The following is an 18,904-nucleotide window of genomic DNA, read 5'->3' as shown; positions in this document are numbered from 1 at the left end:
ACGATAATAATGCTTTCTATTTTAATTTGTTCAATCGTCATTGTTCACTTCTTAAAAAATTGGATTAGGGAAAAAGTCTTTTATAAATTGGGAAAAAGATCTTTCCCCATCAACTTTCGATAAAAATGATCAAAATTTAAATTTTAAAAGAGTTTTAAAACTTGATATTTCTACTTTCGAATGGTTACTATATTTTTTGAATGTATTTATGAGTTTTGTGAATTTTTAAATTATTTATAGAAAATTACGAGCTGAAAAAAATGAAAAATTTTCTTTTCACTTTGTAGGTTTGTAACATATCCAAAAAAAAATTTGAGCAAATTTTTTACTATCTATCGTAAAAACTTGAAACTTTCTTTACAAAATCGTTTTTTAAAAATGTTCCTGTGATTTTTTTTGTTTCTGAGTTAATCCTCGCGGATTAGGTAAAGGAAGATTTTTTTATTACTCATAACTCCGTTAAGAATCATCATATCGCAATTACAAATAGATTCTTAAAGCTGAACCGTTGCTCCATCAAGTGGCGTAATTGCCAATTTTTTAAAAATAGAATATATAGTTGCTAAACAAAAAATCTTTTTACCAACTATAAAGAGACTTTTTTCCTAATCCAATATATGTATATATGGTAATCTATGTAGTATTTTCTTATTACAATCTCTCAGAGACATACGGTGATCTTTTCTGCTCATAAATCTTGTTATATAGAACCTACAGTTTTAACGGTCTATTAAAAGATGTTATGATAAAGATACTTTCGATGGTTTGCTTTGCCTTCCGAGAAATATCCGATCAAATAAATGTTGCATTTGATTTAAGCGTGCACGAGCTACAGCTTCAATCTATCTTTCTTCCGTATGTAATGAGTTTAAACTAAAAGCAGCCAAAATTTCATGCGTGTCCATGCGGATTTTTAAACTTAAATCTTTGTCACATAGAACAGACGCGCAATGACTCTTTATGTCACGATCATATATTATAAAATATTGTATTTTGTATCTCTAATATAATTATTTTGTGTTTATATAATTATGTAAATCCAAATCCGTGTTACAGATGTAAAATTGACATCTCGAATGAGGAACTTCTACAAGGGAAACAAGTAACATATATTCTCATCCGCGCACGATATTTCATCTCTTTTGCTTCTAAGACGGAAGACGATAATGTCGGTTATTCACGTTTCGGACTATTGAAAAAGTAATACGCGTGGTATCCAACGGCGATGCGGCCGAACGAGTCAATCGGATGAATCCAGCGGCGCGGCTCGTGCACCAGGCAGAGGGATACGAAATTAATAGTGTCTATGCGCGGGAACAAGACGAGAGCGAGGGCATTATCGTCCCTCGTTTGGGCATTGGGAGCATGTAAAGGTATGATGCAGAGCCGGGGCGGCCGCGGTCCAGCTCAAAGCGACGATCCACCATTGCCGGACACGCCGGGGGCGCAACAGCTTGATACATCGTTACACGCTGTTCCTTCCATGTGCCCTTCCACAACAACTCCCCCTTTTCATTCCACTTCTCCTCCTCCCCTATCTCTGTCTATCCTGACCATCGTCAGGCTCCCATCCCGCTATCTCGTCTCCTTGTATCGGTGCACCGTTGTTCCCCTGAAACACCCCCTACTCGAACTAAACCCAAAGCCGACGCCGACGTGGCGCTCTAATACGATCTCACGATGGACGGTATCATGTGAGCCGTAAAGCTCGGTTTACACTGAAGCAAGGCAGCCGCCTACGCGATCGGCCTGGTCTTTAAATCGCGCCACGTCGTGCTGGTGCATCTCGTAAAAGCTGGTATCTGCGTTATACACTTTATGCCAAGCTCCAGTTGAGAAAGTCAGGAATTCATCTTAATCTTATGATACACGATATATATTATTTTTATAATATTCGTAATTAAATATTTTTGTACATGTAATTAAAAGTTACATGATTTTAAAGTGTTATAAGTGCTGCCTTTCACTATGTTATAATACGTATCCGTATGAGATTATTTTGTTTTATTTCTTAGCATATAAAGTACGATTACGTAACGTATCGAGACGTACAAAATTTTTTGGTAGCCAAGAATGCCGCGCGTAAAACCGGTTGCCGAAGAACGCGAATCCCTATCGAACGGTAGTCATGAGGCGTGAGAGATTATTAGAGAAAAGGAAAAAGAGAAGACACGCGAGTGGAAGCGGTGACACGGGCACGTATCTATCCAGGAAATATACGAGACAAGAAACGACTGCCGCAAAGTTAAAGATCGCACACGGAATCATCCGCGTTTCGCAATACACGCACATAATTGAAGTTAGCAGCAGATTGTGAAAAGTGAGAAAATACAGTAAAATTTATTTGGATAGAACTGGATATGATATTTTTATCCTTAATTTTCGTGCAATTTTGTGTTTTTGTTAAATTTAATTCTATTCAGTCGCCTGGAAAAATAAATTTCATTTATTCCCCTTCAATCATAAATCGTCGGTAAAGTACACTCGAAATTTCAAACATCATAATTCCAAATCATACTTACAATTATTTAATTTTAAACTTAATAAAATGTTACACATAGCGATAAGAGGATAACAAACGAGCAAAAATTAATTTTTATGTAGACAGGAGACCTCATATTTATATTAAAAACCTTGTTCTAGAAAAGGAAAATAAAAAAAAGTATTGTCTAGAAGTCTTAAAATTCGTTATTTTTACTTTCGTCTATTTCATAATAAAAGTATAAATAATGTAGATTTATACAATTTTATATATACATACTAATTTTTATTAAAAAATATCTGTAATTATAAAAATAAAATTTATTTAGGATGTTCTAAGTACATCTCCCCAGATAGCACAAAAAGAATTCATTCGTATGTCATCATTTCTGAATTCATTTCCAGATTCAAAAAGAATTCTTTTCAAACCTGTTCAAAAAAAGAATTCTTTTTGTGTCTGAAAACGAATTCTAAATTGATGACATTACAATTGAATGAAATTTTAAAAATTCAAACTCGCTGTACTATCTGGACCACCTAATTACTTAAAAAAAATTACAAACGATCAAATAACATATAAAATGTTACATGTAATACTATGTCATGTTATAATAAATAATAAATATGTATAATAACATGTGCAATAATTGTCGGTCACCAATCTCGGGAATTTAAAAAACGCGCTTGAAGAGCGAGCTGTAGACGCGAGGAATTATAAATTCCCGGACATCGAGCAACAGAGATGTAGCCGATAGGATACATCGGGCAAGCCTGGGGTCAAGATGGAGTACGCGCGCGTGCGGAGTTATGTGAACACGACTTTAAAGCGCCCAGGGTCGCAGGGACATCGAAGACGTGCCGCTGCTCGCTTGCTTTATGGAGGCATCAATTACTTTAATATTCACGGCCGTAACACCTTGGTGCACAAACGTGCACGCGCTGCATAGTCGGCGCGCTATTGCGGGTCGCGGTAGGTGTCAGCGGTCGTAAAGTCAGCGGCGCGGCCGAATGGCGCTTTCGAAGCATCGCCTTGGTACTTTTGTAGCGTAATCGACGTGGCGGCGTGATACGTGGAACATCGGTTAAATTATAACGTTCACCGTGACAGAGAGAAAGAGAAAAGCACTTGCGTTTAACGGCGCGATAATCGCACTCTCGTTATGGAGATCGCGCTCGAATTTACCGGGACTCGTACGTAAGAAACTTATTACAGAGGAAAGACGCAGCGAGATCTAAGAGGTGATCTCTCAGAGATCTCGGCGCGCCGAGAGCAATAAGAGAAGCCTATCCCAGAAAAATTTCTGTTCTCACGGAAAGGACACGTGTTTTGGCGTCGACACGCCCGTGATGTCGATTTCGTGCGTCGCGGGTAATCCGATATTATCGATTCACGGCGATCATCGACATAATTACAGCGTTCGACCTCGGCCAGTGCGGAACGATGATGAATGGGTGTCGTTGAATGGCGGAAGAGAAAGAGATCGGGCTCTCGGAATTACGAAAGAGCCTAGGGAACGGCGATCTAATGCAAATTGCGACTTGCGGCAGCGGCGGCGGCGGCGTTTAATCGATCGTTTGAGAGTACACTCTGAGGTCAAGACTGGACACTCATTGAAGCGACGTTGAGTGGTGTCGTCGGGGTCGGTCAACAAGAAACGTATCTATCTCCTCTGAGCGGCGTCAATTACTTTAATGGCAGGCGATCATAATGCCTGCGATAACCGAGCGCTCGCGAGTCAGTGTCAGTGCTTATAATACGCGTAGCGACGGTCACTAAGCGGCTATTCCAAGAGAGTGTCTCTTTGTAACGTATTCGCGAGGTCGTAATGATTATAATGAGCTGGCCGCTCGCGTATGTATTATGTATTCAAATAAAGCCGTAAAAAACCAAGAAACAACGTCATTGTAATAATTTGGTTTCACTTGTGCCGATAATATTACAAGTTTTCGTAAAAACATACGATTATCGTACCTATTCTTTTTAGTTGATACTTATCAATCAGGAATTTCTCTTCGTCAAACTATGCCCCAAGCTACGCAGCCGTAATCTCGCTGAACGTATAGCGGAGTATCTACAATGCTTACGTCGCTGGGAGCAATTACTAATGATACGTAATGCTAATCAAAGCCAATCAAAGCGTCGGGCATGTCACAGAGATGCACGGATAGAGGATAATAAGCACGTGACAGTAAATGTCAACTAAAGATGTTTCATAACAGACGAATATTCACGCACACAAATTGCTGTTTATTTTGCAACGTTGCATTACCTTCGTTCAGACCTTTGACTAGATATTTATGGATTGCTAGTGGCTACACTCAGATCTGCATCTCACGATCCTTGTATTATAAACGATAAACATATATACTTCCATTTTATATTCTCCATACGATTTAATGGCGATAAGTTGAAATTAGGAAGCTTAAAGGTGTAAAATGTATTAATCGTAGACTGATGCAAGTCTTATATGTGATTTATGATTATATCGACAATTCATACAGTTACGTTCAAAGGTTAAAATAGCGAGGTTAAATTTTAATTAATTTGTAAAGAAGATACTTTCCGTCATTATTATCTTGGATTATACATGGAACGAATGATTTCTCTGAATAATAAAAATTTAGCTAGATAAAGATCTGAAAATAGTTTTGTTGGATCACATCGAAATAATTAAGAATCTCAAGCATGATGAGTAATGTCGTAAAAATAATATTGACATTCTAAATCATTTTTGATGGTTTAATAAAATTATTTTTAAATCTGTATCTAACTAAATTTTTAGATACTTCAATAAAATCCTTTTCGTATAGGTACCAAATGAAAATTTAATTAGTAAAACAGATTTATGCTTTCCGTCGAATTAATATTACTCATATCTTAATCGTTAAAGTAGATGATATTTTGTGTTCAACGAAACGAATAGCGATTCGAAATAAGTCATGAGAAACTGTTTCGGACAATCTAATATATTGTAGACATTACTAACGAATGCAGCATTGAGCCTCCGGCGAATGATTCTAACTTGCGTTAAGTATCAACAACACAGCCGCTCTCGCGGATTTTAGTATTCCGCTTGAAAACCTGCAGGTGCGCCACGATATCAATGTACTCTATTAGTCGCAAAGAAAAAATTGTATATTCCCCGCCCGATTCCACGATGCTTATGACATTTACGCCACGATCAATGTTGCGAGAAAAGGTAATTATGTAATCGTGAAAAGAAGTCTCTCTCTCTCTCTCTCTCTCTCTCTCTCTCTCTCTTTCTCTCTTTCTCTCTTCCTGTTACTATACGATAAAGAATTAGCGCGTATCATTCTCTGTTGGTTTACGTCGACAGACTGAGTTGAAAATGCACGCGGTTCTCTCAGTCGGTCGCGGCACGCGAGCAGAACTTAATTAAGCCGCGGCTTTTAGGTCGCGCGAGAGCGGGAGATTATGGGAGCGCGATTAAGAATGAGAAACGCGATATCGCGTTACGGTCGACTGGTTAAAAATTATCGGCCTTTTCCTACGTAAGTATAACCTCATATTTTATTGCAGAGAAAGAAGCCGATTATTAAAAATCAACCATTTGACCACAAGTTTCGTTAAATAAGAGAAAACTAAAGATTCATTTTACTGTATAATTAATTCATTACTTAAAATAAATTAAGTTAATAGTTTTATAGATTTAAGAATAAAATCCAAGTAAAATACAAGTAAAAAATATCTATATAATAGTTTATATTTGATTTTCCAACTCAAGAAGGCTCAAATCCAGAGTAAAAAAATTTGTAATTAATTTCATTTGATGAATACATTCCAACAGCTTGCGAATTATGTTTTATCGTCTTATGAATAACAATTTATGTACTACAATAACTGCAGAAACTCATATGGATATTTTACTTGTATTGAGTTAATTCATTACTGTTTTATCTAACCGACAATAAATATTATCGAAATAGAGAAAACTTTAGTATAAAGAGAGAACAGAGAAAAGGGGAGGGATATTTTGGAATCTACTTTTCGACATAATATTGGCTGTCATAGTCCCTATATTCAACTATTAAAGAACGGGACGTCAGCCGTCGACAGCCATACGATAGGGCGCGTGCATGTCGAAACCGCAGGCTCGTAGCCGCACGCTAATTATTTATTCTTCGTTATATCCTCCTTCTGACTGGGGTGACGATTCTCTCCCTCCGATTATGATATGCGATCCATCTGGTCTTCACGATCATTTGCAAATATTCCATCGTTTTCACTAGCCGAGATTCATTATGTTTCCATTTTTTTTTATTTTCTACCTCGTCAATTTAATGTCGATACTTCGATATTTTAGTATAATATAGGTGTCTTTCTACTTACGTGCGAAGAGATTATGTTTCTGATTTTGATCATAAGTCGAATAGTAATCATAATAATTTTATTATTTTTCTTCCTCTTTAATAATATTGTACTAATCATTCTGGACACAAATAATTACAATTATATGACAAAGTAAGTTAATACTATTTCTATCAATATAAATTAACTTTGATATCAGTTCAATTTACTCTTCATCCTTTTTTCTAATTCTTAATATCGACTATAAAAATCCGAAAATCTGTAAAGTAGTCAAATCTGTAAAGTAGTCAAAGAAGAATATTTATACATGGAAAAAACAATATTACTGAATATCTAAAAATTTATTTAGATATTGATCTAAAAATGATTTTGTTAGGCCATCAAAATAATTACGATGGAAATCTTTCAATCGATGATAAGTAAAGCTTCAAAAATATTTAACATTTTAGCAACCAATTTGTGCATCTTATATAATTATTTTTTTTATAATCCAAAATTATTTTTATATCTTGTATATCTAGCTAAATTTCTAAATATGTCAAGCAAAAAGATTACCCTTTCTGTATAGTACTATAATATTGGTTTTAAATTTTATTGCTTTCGAATCAAGAGATGAATCAAGAGACGAAAATTATGGAAATACAGCGAACCATTTTATATTACGTGTTATATTAGTTTAAGTTAGAATTATTCTGTCGCATGTTCAACAGCGCCTACATAAAAGAGCAGAGAGAAAGAAAAATAATGACTGGCCGGAAGACATCGCAAGAGATGAAATGAGATAGCTGTTCAACATCAACGAGAATACGAATTAAGCATCGTTCATTAATTATTCATACGCTGCGCTGTAACAAAGTGACATGCATAACGTAGACACGCGTGATTGCACTTCGAGCAATCGGCGACGTACAGGCTCGTTCGTATGAGTGCGTCTATTTTGTGTCATTGGAATACCGTTTATTTTGCGACGATAACTAGCAACTATATGAACGTGCTTTTTTTCATTACACGTCGACCATCATTAAGTAGACACACGGTATAAGAACGTGTACAAAGATAAATACCCGCGTAATATATCTACACAGAATATAAACGCATACACGAGAATGTAAACGCTATACCTAGAACGGTCTTATATATATCGAGGTCCCCGCGCTTCATAGGCGGTACTTAAACGGGTTTATGATCCAGAAAACTCGAGCGCCGGGCAACATTCCAAAGAGATTCCCCGGGCCATCGTTACAGAACGCGGGGGCCCATAACGCGCGTTCAAAGTGGGGCCCGGTGGCGAACAACAAACGCCGTTGTCTAGCGTGTTTGCCGACGATGAAAAGCATTGCGTGGCGTGGCGCATTCGGGTGCTCGACGACGGCTCGTTTCCTTGACGATACGAGACGAGACGAATCGGCGCGACGCGGCGCGGCGCGCGGGGTCCGGGCCCAGACCCAAACTTCAGACCCAGGGCCCGCGCGCCACCGCCACAGCCGCAGCCGCAGCGCCATGTGTTGCGCTCAATTGGACGCCCTTCAGGTAGAAAAACGCATCGGCGTGTCCGGCTCGCGCACGCATCTGGCGAGCGGAACCGCTTCGGGGCGTCGTCGCGGGCCCCACCGACATGGAGGCGTGCAAACGTATTCCTTTCTTTTCCATCGGGTCCTACTTCTCACTGATACCCTTTCCCTTTTATTTCCATTTACGCCCGTCCGCAACGCGTGATCGCGCGACTCGTTACTCGTAAATTGACGCGGTTTCGCGTTTAAACGTGATGTATAGACCGTGTCGGCAGGTTATATTTAAGGATCGATGAGCGACAAACGCAAAAAACATGGTCGCTTAAACAGCGCGATCTGCATTCGTGCCACGCGACGCCACGGATGAGTTCGCGCGTGCGAATGCGGATGCCCCCTCTGGGTGCGATTTCTCGAGTGAGTTTTTGCATCCGTGATGTCCCGGGATATTTTACATTGTGTATATTTTATATTTGAATGTTCTTTCGTCTCATAATTGGCGAATTTAAAAACTTTTACAAATTAAATTTAAGAGCTTGAATGGTACTTTATTTATTTATTTTTCAGAACATTAACATCTTTCTAATAGGATGCCTGATTGAGCATCGAATTATTAAATTGCTTCTCAATTTGTGATATTACTATAGCAAATTAATTGCGTTTATAAGTCCGAAAAATCAATCGACGCATAGTTCAAATGACTATATATTTAGAAGGATAACTCCGGCAAATACGCCGCGCTGAAATTTATGTTGCAGAAATCAGAAAAAATAAAAGGAATGGGATAATTTTTCCGCAATTACTCTATTACATGCCTTTAAATTAGTATTGTGTTATGATTTCAGTTTCTTACTGTCAATATTAATGAAATTATTATGAATTGAATTCGATTTGTCGCTGTTAAGTAGCGTCATCATAAATTATAATCTATATAAAATGATTATTATTAGGGCGCGTAAAAGACTTAGTGATTATTTCGTGTGATATATATGTGTAGAGGATTAGTAAAACATGTTGTATAACAAAATACAAGTGCTTTGTTTTCATATTCTTTGTTTAATTTGTTGTCTTGTATATCTCACTTGTTTGGGATATACGGCATTTTTAGCGGGTGGGATTTATGCCCAAAGCAAATAAAATGCGCAGATTGAATTTATTGCACTAAATGCAATAAACATTACATGAAATATGTATCTCATGTCATAACACTTGTAATATATGTAGGAAGATTGTAATTATTATTTATTACTTCATATATATATATATATATATATATTTATTTATCATTCTTATTCCTTAATAAAACGCATTTCATAAGTTATTGTATCATTTTACATCTTATTTATACATTATTCTTATTTATGCATTATTTGTAAATTTTTCATAAGTCGACATACTCTTCTTTCTCCTATAGAGTAGCCATATATCCCATCCCTATGGGATATACGGCAAAAATGGATTTCAAAGTTTATTTTTTAATACGAAAAATAAATATTTCGGATTTCTAATATTTTTTTTTATAGTAGTACAGTACAAAGTTTTTACTGATATAATTCGATTACTTTAAACATAGTAAATAATACTTAATAAATTTTTAATAGATGCGGCGTACATATCGGAGTTATCCGGAGTAAAATAAATTCACATAGAAATTATTTAAAGCATATAAGATCCAGCTTTTTTGATTGATTAGAGACATTAAACTCTTGTTGTGACATCCCTCCTCCTCCGTCCATAATCCTCCGAAAAGATGTGATGACTTCTATTATAGATGCCTGTCGTGCGCACACTGATTGCACACAGTCATAAGGGACTTACAATTTAACATCAATTCTGAACGACGATTTTGTTTATTATATAGAAATGCACATGGTAAGGATACTCTCAGTGATTTGCCTGCCGAGAGAAGTTACGAGCATACGAAAATTTTTCGATTCTGCCTGAGATCGAAACCCGGGATCTCTTGGCATAACATAGTCTCGTACGCTGCTTGCTACATACACGTTCGCGTTCCGTATTCACATATATATATATATATTAATAAATTGTTTATTATTATTTTTGTCGTTTCTACTTCTTCCTCATGTTTTTCTTCACATTGCAAAAAAAACGATATTGCTGAACTACTTAAAAATAGATTTGAAAATAATTTTGTTTGGACCATAATAACTTTCACATTGTCAGCAACGCTTAAACGTTCTATTATATTTAGATAGTCTAACAAAATTATTTTCAGATTTGTATCTAAATGCAAAATTTTTAGATACTTAAAGCCGTTCTTGCTAATATTATTACATTCTATAAATAAATATTGCGTGACTCTAAATTATAAATGCATATATACGTTGACAATGTCATCATGAGCAGCGGCATGTGGAATGATGTAACTTTTTGCTGCAAAAGATAATAGGGGAAGTGATTCGCGAATGAAAATTACTCGATAATATTTCATCAAACTACTTATTATAATAGTTTTTTCTGATAAACACGATCATATAAATACGATTATATCACGACAAACACGAGTATAATTACATTTTAACATATCGGGGAAACATTTGTCCTTAGAACACTATATAATAACCGTCAATTAACATTGAAGCACTTTATGTGTGTAGGTTTATGCGACAAGACAAACAGATTACAATATTACAAAATACAGCGAGCACGAAGAAATAAACATACGATAAAAAACTTCACTGATGAAGTAAGTAAAATATATTTTTCATACAAAACAATTCAAATAAAAAATGTTTGACTTAAATATCATTTATATTCTTCATCGAAAGAAATAAAGACAAATTAAATTAATTTAGTCAAATGAACATTTTTTTTCTCACTGCAGGATTTTGTTTTCTTATTCTTATAATCTCTCCTAGAATCATCGCGCAATCATCTTTCTTCAATCAATATAACTAAGATTTTAAAATAAATCTCATTCTCGGAAAAGAATTGACGTTTGTCGCGTAATAAATGTCCCGTCGTTATCGCAACATGTCAATCGCTTTGCGAGACCCGCAGGTGTGCTTTCCGGTTACGGAAATTTATAGACTGATTCGCGCCTTCGGATTCGCGAGCTTCGTCGTAAGATCTAGAGCGCACACAGAGAAAAAGAGCAGAGCCGAAGGGAATCGGCTCCGATTCATTGCCCTTATTCGTTGCGGTCGTACGTTATACGGAACATTATCTCGATACAGGTGCGTATTCGTGGAAGATGAACGCGGATCGTTACGCTGGACGAAACGGTATGCAGATTAGTTCGCGAAGCACTTTCGACTCAGATGCCATAAACGCGATAGACTCGGTCGTCTTGCCTAACTGTCGCCCCGTTTTTGGAACGAGCATCGATCGCGCCGATTACATAAAATGCCTGCATTCGCGTTTCTTCGTTAAATCGTCCCGTTACAAGTACATTCGGATAGTTGAACATTCCAGTTGAATAGAATGAAGAGCTTCATATGGAAACTAGACAGTTCTGTCAACGATAAAAGGAACCAACCATTCTTAAAATTGTAATTAGTGGATAATTAAAATTATTATTATTATTACTATTGTTGAGATGAAATGTTTTATCAAACATTTTTTGTTAATCATAAATAATGAATGGAAGTCAGATTTTTGTTAATAGAAAGCTTGAAAAACGTTATTTTTCAGAAATTTTATAATTAATTTATATTTTAATTATTCTATTAAATAGACTGATAATTATACTTTAAATTAAATTTCTAATGTAATAATAATTACATAAAAAACAATTTTGTAATATTTTTATTTTAAAAAAAATCGATTTTGATGAATGCATATTAAAATTGAAAATGCATTGAAAATTACGATATAAATTAAGATTGCCAAGCAGATACTTCTCGCAGAAACGTTTTACCAGCACGATACTCAAGCTAATGCATTTCTCATACTTTCCGCGAGCGCAAACAAGCGATAGATCTCTCGTGAGAGTGAGTCACGCCTAACCGATCGACGCCGATTCGTAGGATCGCTGATAAGGTCGCTCTCGTGAAACTCTTTAAGCGTTAAAGTTCTATAGATATATCGAGTCGTGCAAACGTTCGAGCGTTTGTTCGGATCGGTTATATTACGCGCGAAATCTGCCGTACATTTCACGAAAGCCACCAGTTGAATCGTTCTGGCGTCATAAATTTGGGAACGCGACGGTAGTGCCATAAAACGAAAGAACCGGACGAGAGGTGGCACGCGCGCGTTTAATCCTCGGCTCTCGTCGAAAACTGCGAGGTGAAATCGGCAAGTTCGACGAGCTAATCGTCGCTCCGCAAATTAATGCGGCCGCTTAACTGAAATTTCGAACGATATTTATCCATGGCCCTGCTCGCTCTCGCTCATTCTCTGGTCGGCGATAAATTATAAGAAGCGGCGGATTACGTCATAATGGACGCCGAGCACGCGCATCTGTTTTACGAGCGCGGCGTTACGGTAATCGTCGAGCGAACCGACTCATCGCTCGCCATCGCCGACCGTGTTTCCCGCTTATAATCGGCCGAACTCTCAATGAGTTCTGTATCACTCTATCAGCTTATAGAAGGAGGAGGAGAGGGAGGAGAGTTCCCTTCCGAGGGACGGCGAGAGGGTGCTCGCCACAGTCCTCCCTCGAGGGGCAAAACCGCGGTGCGTATAATCACTGTAATTTCGATCAGGGCGCAATTTTTGTCCAGGCCGATCGCGACGTCCGTCCGATTTCATTAACCCTTCATCTCGGCCCGGCAATTTCAATCGAAGTCCCGTACAATGTCCTACGGAAGCAAAATCGTGGGAAGCGAAAGCTGGTAAGACATCACCTTTAATTTTTCTTTAAGCCTTCCGTTACAGAAGACGTGATCAAATTACGTCAAGAAAGGGATTTCTGATGTACTTTAATCATAGACAGATAATTTTTATTGCCGTTCCGTGAATTATTACCTTTATTACTTTATTCTTATTTGTATTCGTAAATAAATACAGAAGACGTGATCAAATTACGTTAAGAAATAAATTTTTGATGTATTTGCATAGATAAATATAATATAATTACAAACGTTACGTGTTTCTACGTGACATTAAGGTATGGTTGAAAAATATTATTTTTCCCTTTTTAAGAATTAGCAATCTCGCTAAAACGTTAATTAACGAGAAATGAAAAATTTTATATTTCCAGTAGAGAATACATCAATATACTTAGGATATGATAGATGTAACACCGATTGGCTGTCATAAAATTGAAAAAGATTAATGTCAGCATAACCTCACACTGCTCTTTACAGGTCGCCTAACGATAACACGTCGTGACGTGCTAATTGCGGTCGATTTCGCGTTACGTAGCACTTTCTTACCCTCGACATGCACTTTTTTTTACTTGTGAATGTACCCTTTATCTGTTATAGCCTATACCCATGATCTATACTCTCACCAACCTAATTTTTAATCGGTAACAATATTGCTATTCAAAAGAATGACATTGAATAAATTTAAAAATACGGAGCTCGGAGTGATGAAAACAACTTATTATTTTCTTCACTCGATTTCCAAATTTTTTAATTTATATACACACACACACGCACACGCACACACACACACACACACACACACACACGCACGCACGCACGCGCACACACATATATATATACATAAATAAAAATTTATATACTTATTATATTTAATATAATTTTTAGAATCATAATCGACATATACAGAATTTACAATAAAGATTTAAAAATCAAACAATCTGTATGCAAGCTTTTATAATTTATTATTTAATATATAATCTAATTTTTAACGATATTTAAATAATTTCTAACTGTATTCCTTCTCGAATCAAAACTTATACACAGATTTGTATTCAGATCGAAATATACTATCAATTTATTCCATTTCTGAAAGACGTGTTCGTGTAACATTGCGTACCAATCGACCTGATCTACAATGTATGGCGGATTAAGAAATTTCGACAATTTACGTTTGAGCACGATAACGCGTCGTTTGCACGAAATAGGAGATGCAACGTACTGGTTGCGTGTTCGGAAATTTCACGCGCCTCTCGGCGATAATTCGTACGCACGCCGGCGGGCAAAAAAATAAAATTTCTACTGCCGCCTACGTCGATACGCCGTATACTATCGCCATTCTCCGATTACCGATTTTATCAAGTCTCAATAAGATCGCGCGATCGCGGCGAACGCGATATTCTCGCTTTCGTCACGGAGGTATTGTTCCTTCTCTAAGTGCCATACCGTTCCATATAATCGTATAATCCAATACGAAATATACATAACTAAAGCGCATCGGTCAAAGCGTGATTTCTTGTTTTGCAATCTTCAAAAGAATGCGCAACGTAATTTCAAGAGCTTTTAAATGATGACATGAGATTACAGATTGCTACATGAGAATAAAAATTTATGCTTCCAAGAGACAAGAATAACCTCTTTATGAATACCGTTAATTTCTATATGGGTATAAAAAAGCGAATGTAAAAGATGACGAATGTCTTGTACTATTTATAACATAAAGTATGCAGATATCGTTATGTGAATTCTTGTATCATAATAATGGATCCTTGTACCATAATAACATCAAAAACAATTTAATAATTATTATATTAGTTGATGATTCAATCTAAATCTTATAAGTTATAAGTTTCGAACAATTTCTGGATTTTTGTACTTACTGTAAGAATTAAAACTGATGTTCGTTTCTATCAATATATAGAAAGTGGTTCTGCGTAAATCGAGTATCATAGAAATGTCTAATTTTTTTATATATATGTATAATGTTACTGAAATTGTGGTAAAATTCTACGATAGATAATGATGAAATAAGAGAGAAAAAAAATGTTGAGAATGTACATAACTTTTCACGTATAACAAATAAGGCTCGCAGATGCTTGTTTGATTAACTGCACACGAATCTTACTATACATTTTTCTTAAAAACGAGATTATAATAGTTTCAATTATGATTTTAATGATCATAAAAAACTAATAGATCAACAATCATTCTGGAGAGATATTTACGTGTGCATAAACTTGCATATAAATTTAATCTCGAAAAATAAACATAATTCCATCTTGTTTTCGTTCGATGAAGATACTCTCGCTCTTGATTTACTATCGTATGTTCCAACAGTTTCATTAAGATATACATGTAGTTTTAATATTTTATACAAATTATGCAGATATTTGTTTTGAATGGGTTTTGGTGAAGCATCCCAAATTTTCGGCTTTACTAAAGAAACATCTTAACTTTAATTTTGGTTTCACTCACTCTTCAATTTTTTCTAATTATCAGAGTTAGAAAAAGATAAAAGCTCATATTCAACGCGTTTATAACGACATGAACGCATATTCAGCCATAATAATTCACGTTACTATAAAATTTTAGAGATAAAAGCACATATTTATCGATAAAAGCGTATTCTGAATACGGACCGAATAAGAAGTTGAACTGAGATTAAAGTTAATCTACATTAATATCTGCTTCTACTAATGTAGATTAACTTTAATCTCGGTTTTACTTACTCTTTATCATTTTCTAATTCTTAGAACAGGAAAAAGAAACAAAGTGAGTTAAACCGAGATTAAAGTTAATTTACATTGGTAGAAATGGACATAAGATAGAAACGAACATTAATCTTTCGTCAAACAGTGCTTAAAAATGAAAAAAAATTTCTTGTGATCTTTCGATGAAGGAAAAAACAGGAAAAGGGAAGAAACTCACGGGCATCGGTGGATGAAGACGAAATGCAGAGCTGCTCCATTTGCGCTGTCTAGCCTGGTGATAGTGATTGCTTCTGCTGTAGGCGCTGTTGTTCTGTTGATGATTGCCATAAGAACGTATGGCGGGCCGGAAGCCCGGATACGGTACACCGTGCTGGAAGTCGGCAGCGTCGAAGCGGTGATGATGAGGTTCGTGCAGGAAGCCGTCGTTGGGAATCGGTGGCAATCTACCGTAAGCGGCGGCAACCGCATGTCGATCAACGTGCGACGACGTCGTCTGTTCGTGGACGTCGCCGATTTTGCCGATCGGGCCGTCCGACGACGGGCGTCCGGTTGGAAACGACGGCATCATCGCCGGATGATGGTGCCCGTAAAAAGGAGGGAAGCCGAAAGAGTTAGGCAGCCCGACGGGACGGTATCCCTGATGATGCAGCGGTGGCGGTGGCGGTTGTCCGTGGACGTCTAGAATGTATCCCGGCTTCTTGTCGCCGTAGTGATAACCGTCGTTGCTCAGCTGCTGCTGCTGATAATCCTCCCGGGGCTCACCTTTGATCTCGACGCCGGCCTCCGTGGGCTCGGGCATCTCGACTTTAACCCTTACACTGTCGTTCCTGTCTATGCCGGGCTCGCTCTTGATGGCAAAACCAATCGGCGATCTCGCCAGGGGACTCGTTGTGTCGGAGTCCTCGTTGCAGCCACCTACACTGGCCTGCTGCATTCTCGGGAGGTTCACACCGATTCGACACCGCAGTGGTGTTTCTTGTACGACCACGACGGCATCATCGCCCTGCGAATTGCTTGTATAATCGTCGGGTTGCAATTGTCAGCGATTGATAAGATCGGTCGTCGATTAGCTGTAGTGGTATTGTGAGAGCAAGGCGAGACGGAAAACACAGTGGAAACAACGAGCGATAGTGAAATTGGATGCGCATTATTTAATTGCAGAAGTTTACCTAAATCCCGGAATGGCTCGGCCTTCCCGCGAATCGACAGAGAACCAATAACAGGAGCATTCTCCGCTACTGTGAGAGTATCGCGTCGCACGGTCCGAGAATTCCGTCAGAGCGTCGTATTCGACACGAGGAACGCATTCGATGCACGCTGTAAACGCATAGCTGACATATAATCCTCCGGAGCATTCGTGATCATCTTAGTCCCACATCGTGGGATTTCCCAGTGTAATTCCGCGTGGAAACCTTTCGTGCACACATACACACGCACACACGTGCGAGTCTCTCTCTCTCTCTTTCTCTCTCTCTCTCTCTTTTTCTCTCGGAGAACGGGCGTCGTCCGTTCGTGAACGACACGTTCACCCACAGTAGAAGCGTGGGTCGGTCGCGCTGGATTTCGGTCGCATGGAGGGGGGTGAACGAAGGGAGGGCAAGGGCGGCGTGACAGTTTCCGTGTCACGTGTCCACCGACCCTAGGCCCCGCCTACGACTCCGATTTTCCCTGACGAGCCAGGATCGTTATACCTGGCCCTTACCGAATTCGTCATTCGTCGCTCGAGTCGAATCACAAGGCGGGCGTCCGCGCAAAAGGGGAGAGGAGAAGCAACAGTCCTTCTCGAGACGATGCGATTGTGAGAGAAGCGAAAACAAATGTCACTTCACCGAGAGCTCCCGATTTCTCATGCGGTCACCCACGCGTCACTCCTCTCTCCCGTCGCTACCACCCTCGCTTGCCCACCACCTTCCCTTCCTTCTCCTCCTCCACTACTTCCTCCTCCTCCTCTTCCTCCTCCTCTTCCTCCTCCTCCTCCTCCTCCTCCCCCGCTTCCTCCGTCCTCCCTCTCCTCTTGTGCGACAAACCGCCGAGCGTGAAGCACCACGCGAACACCGGACGCGCGATTGGCGCGTTTTCTTGCCGCTACCGCCACCGTCGTCGCCGTAGCTGCGAGAACTCTTTACGGTACACTGCCTCGAGAACGCATCGTGAGTCTCCCGCACGGAACCACGTCGAGTATCGGACCGGGACGATTTCGCGCCTCCGCGCGATGTACGCGCGTGCGAACCGGTATGCGTGCGGTATGCGTGCGCGTTTGCTGCGTGCGCTTTCCGCTGGCTCGCACACAGGACACGTATAGAGCACCAACGGACGTCGTACCGTCGTCGTTGTCGTTGCCGTCGTCGCCGTCGCCGTCGCCGTTGTCGTTGTCGTTGTCGTCGCGAGCAGCCGCCCGATTTTATCACGAAGGCGACGAGAGAAGCTGTCGGCCGAAACACGCAGCGGGGCCCGATACGCAGAGGAAGGCCGGCGGCCTCGGTCGAGCTGATCGCGTACGTACGAGTTTCGTTCCACGCAGCGTGAAACTCTTGGCGGAGGTGCGCGGCGCGCGGCGGCCACCACCAGTCGACGAGAGCACACGAATCTACCCGAATACACCCGAGAGAGCTTCGATATATCTCTCTACCTACCTACAGAGTACTCCGGCCGCCTCCCGCCTTCCGCAAGCGAACATAGCTCTGCCGCCACCGCCACCGCCGACCGACAGATCCACGAAGTGGGTTCACCTTTTGTGAAGCCGTCGCGTCGGGTTCCTTGCTTGCTTGCTCTTTCTCTCTCTCTCTCTCTCTCTCTCTCTCTCTCTCTCTCGGAGTAAGCTTCGCTTACTCCAGTAGAATCATCGTCTCCTGAATCGAACGAGTTTGGTTCGAGAAGAAAACTGAATCTTAAAATTGGAGCATATAATCGGAAAAAAATGGCTCTCAAGATCCCACTAATATATCACGCGAAATGTTGCAAAAGGAAGTTCGATACTGGTTTTAAAATTTGTTACTTTCTACGATATACGATTAGATTTGCCATGAAATGTTTGAGCAAAGCAAATTGATTGGCAAAATAATTGTAATGATCAGAAATATGAAA

At 39.0% G+C, this 18,904-nt stretch overlaps 1 protein-coding gene across 1 annotated transcript in view; it reads right to left on the bottom strand.

Annotated features, from left to right (window-relative positions):
• LOC105619252 overlaps nucleotides 1-16,754 on the bottom strand; it is a 110,933-nt gene extending 94,179 nt beyond the window's left edge. Inside the window, exon 1 of the mRNA XM_012200776.1 lies at nucleotides 16,038-16,754. Coding sequence (XP_012056166.1) covers nucleotides 16,038-16,754 — 717 coding nt within the window. The remainder of the gene's footprint in view (nucleotides 1-16,037) is intronic.
• Between the last annotated feature and the right edge of the window lie 2,150 nt (nucleotides 16,755-18,904).

The sequence above is a fragment of the Atta cephalotes genome, assembly GCF_000143395.1.
Source record: "Atta cephalotes unplaced genomic scaffold scaffold00020, whole genome shotgun sequence".
In the NCBI taxonomy this organism is placed as follows: Eukaryota; Metazoa; Arthropoda; class Insecta; order Hymenoptera; family Formicidae; genus Atta; species Atta cephalotes.
This window is presented reverse-complemented; position numbering and strand designations above follow the sequence as displayed.